This window comes from Streptopelia decaocto (assembly GCF_964273445.1).
Source record: "Streptopelia decaocto genome assembly, contig: HAP1_SCAFFOLD_184, whole genome shotgun sequence".
Taxonomy (NCBI): Eukaryota; Metazoa; Chordata; class Aves; order Columbiformes; family Columbidae; genus Streptopelia; species Streptopelia decaocto.
In genome coordinates this window covers 1-3,036 of record NW_028115255.1, presented here as the reverse complement: position 1 = coordinate 3,036, position 3,036 = coordinate 1, and the positions used below count along the sequence as shown (strand labels likewise).

Genomic DNA, 3,036 nt, shown 5'->3' with positions numbered 1-3,036 from the left:
ACGTCCCCATGCCCTGTTTCCCGCCAAAACGCCGCCATTTTGCTCCTTGAAACGGGCATTTTTCCCGCCAAAACCAGGTGTCCGGCGGCCCCTGCAGGATGTACAGCTGCCCGGCGTGTGTCCTACCGCCGCCCCATCGCCCCGTGGCGTCGGCCACTCCAAGCGCCAGCGCGTGTCTGGGGTGGCAGGAACACCTCCCGGTTCGGGAAGAGCTTCGGCTCCAAGGGCGGCCAGCACGGATCCTCCTCCTCTGTCAAAAATAGAAAAAATTCAGGAAATTCTAGCAATTCTGAGATAAATTCTTCCACTTTTGAGAGCTATGTGGTGATTCTGAGGCAAAATTTTGGCTGTTTTGAGGTGAATTTTGGGGATTTGGAGGTGAAATTTGGATTTGGGGTGAAATGGTCCCAATTCTGTGTTCCCGCAGCTGGAGTCCATCAAGGGGGATGAGAAGGAGGCAAAGGAGGGCGAGGACGATTCCTAAAGCCCCAAACCCGCCCCCGTTCACCCCAATAGGCCCCGTTTCCTGCCCCCGTGCTCATGCTGTCATGGCCCCTCCCCCCGGCCCCGCCCCCCCCTTTTAATTTTGATACCTTGTTACGAGTTGATGATTAAAGGACGGATGCTTTGTAGCTGTGGGGTGACCCATAAGTGACGTGGGGACCCATAGAGCCCCATAGAGACCATAGAAACCCATAGAGACCCATAGATTGACTCATAGAGACCACAGGGACCCATAGAGACCCAGTGACCAATGGGGACGCAGAGCTCTGCAAGCCCCGCCCCCCAACCGTTGTGGGCGGGGCCAACCCCCAGTTCCGATGATGCTCCGCGGCAACTCCTGCGCTTGGGGCCCGCCCTGGGCCGCCCCTCCCCCCCCGCTTCTCGCTGTGAGGTATTGGGGTGGGGAGGGGACACAAAGGGGCGGGGCTGATTCTGACCCCTCCCCCACCCCCCCCAGGCGCCCCCACAGCAGCTTCGCATGGCTGCCCCTCCCCCCGCCCCCCAGTGGGCCCCACCCCCTCCAGGCGGGGATGGGGGAGGGGGAAGGAGGGGTCCCCCCGGGGGCGCTGAGCGAATACGAGACGGTGATGGCCGCGCTGGGGAGCCCCTTGGAGGAGGAACTGGAACCACCTGCCACGCCTTCCCTCCCGCCGCTGGAGCCCCGCATGATCCTGCAGGTGGGACCCAGGAGTTGGGGTGGGGACCCGAGGAGTTCGGGAGGGCCCCTCAGCCCCGCCCTGTGTCGCAGGAGGAGGGCGTGCTCTCCACCCGCTTCCTGTCTGCCATCTTGGGGCTGCCGCGTGACCTGCCGGACCTGGAGGCCATTTTGGAAGAGGAGGAGGAGGAAGCCAAGATGGCGGCGGTAGCGGGACGTCCCGACCCTCCCAACATGGCACCCGTCGCCATGGAGACGCCGCTCCCTCCCAAGATGGCAGCCGCGACGGGCCCCGACACCCCCAAGATGGCGGTTGCCATCGAAACGCTCGCCGACCCTCCCAATATGGTGCCCGTAACCATGAAGACGCGCGCCGACCCTCCCAAGATGGCGATGGGTCCGCGGCGCAGGAAGCTCCAGCCAATCGGGGCGCGTTTATTCTGGCGCCGGGGCCACGTCCGGCAGAGGGGGCGGTGCCGAGAGCGCCAGCCGGGGCGGGGCCAGTGCGTGGCGGGGCGGGCGCTTCCCGTTGACCAATAGGGAGAGTGGAGACGAGACCCGCACACCCTGGAACAAGAACGTCGCACCAGTAAACACTAGTTTGAACCAGTTTAAACCAGTGACCCCCAGAGCCCACCAGTTTGTCCCAGTATAACCCAGTCCCCCCCATAACCCCTCCCAGTCCCCCCCAGTATAAACCAGTAACATCCCAGTATAAAACAGTGCCCACAAACCCCCTCCCAGTTCCCTCCCTCCCCTGGGTCCCTTGGGGCACTCCTGGGTCCCTCCCAAACACCTGAGTCCCCCGGGGCACTCCTGGGTCCCCTAGTTTGATTGGAAGCTGTCACTCACAACGGGACACGCTCGGGGGGGCTCAGGATGAACAGGACCCACCCACTCATTGCGTGCCCAGGATTGGCTCCTGGCTGCAGAGGGTGGAGCCCGTCGCTGGCCCCGCCTTTGCTCGAGGCACCGCCCACTTCCGGTCCCCGCTGGCAGCTCCGCCCCACCGGGGCTGCACCAGGGACACTCAATAAAACCCCTAATTCCCCACGAATTCCCTTGTTTTGCACAAAAATCCCCTTAAAATGCCCCCAAAATCTGATTAATTTCCTATAATTCCCCCTTATTTCTGTTAATTTAATTAAAAACTCCCCAAAAGCACCTTAAATCGCCTCTAAATCAATTTAAGTTGCCCCCAAATCACTTTAATTACCCCGTTTTGCCCCAAACCTTTGTTATGTCCCCCAAAACCCCCTTAAAATGCCCCAAACACATGCTCCATCTTTAAATACACCCTCGAGGCCACGCCCACCGAAGCCCCGCCCCTCTCACCCGATTGGCCATCGCGGCCCGCAGCCTCTCCAGGAAGTCCAGCAGGTGGGCGTGGCGCCGCCGAGGCTCCGCCCACCTGGGCGCCAGCGCAGCTGCGAGGCTCAGCCCGTCCAGCGCTGCCCCGAAGCTCTCCTGGTATTGGAGGAGCTGCCGGAGAGCGCTGATTGGCTGCGGCACACAGTGGGCAGCTCCCCATTGGCTGCCATGCCTGCCACTCCGCGCTGCACCTGCCCCCCCCCCCCATTTTTGATGCTAATGGTCCAAACGCGGTGGCCACGCCCCCTGCCCCGCCCCTGCCGGCTTCCCATTGGCTCACTGTGGCGTGGTTGAGGTGCAGGTCGACACTGTTGCGGCTTTGGGGTCCAACCGCTCCTCTTTTGGGGAGAACGGGACTTATCCATGCCCCCGAGCAACGCCACACTCCCTAGCGACCCCTTTACCCGCTAGGAAAAGCCTTGGGGTCGCCTTAGCCACGCCCCCTAACAACCACCCCCCCATAGCAACCGGCAAGGCCTGAAGCAACCCTATAGGCCCAGACAGAC

General features: G+C 62.2%; 1 protein-coding gene across 1 annotated transcript; it reads left to right on the top strand.

Moving 5' to 3' along the window:
- Positions 1-1,034: 1,034 nt before the first annotated feature.
- Positions 1,035-1,699, top strand: LOC309452843 (uncharacterized protein; the record flags this gene model as incomplete). The annotated part of the gene is made up of 2 exons (XM_082077510.1): positions 1,035-1,181; positions 1,253-1,699. 2 exons carry the CDS (start codon positions 1,035-1,037, stop codon positions 1,697-1,699), a joined length of 594 nt encoding a protein of 197 aa, XP_081933636.1.
- Positions 1,700-3,036: the final 1,337 nt, after the last annotated feature.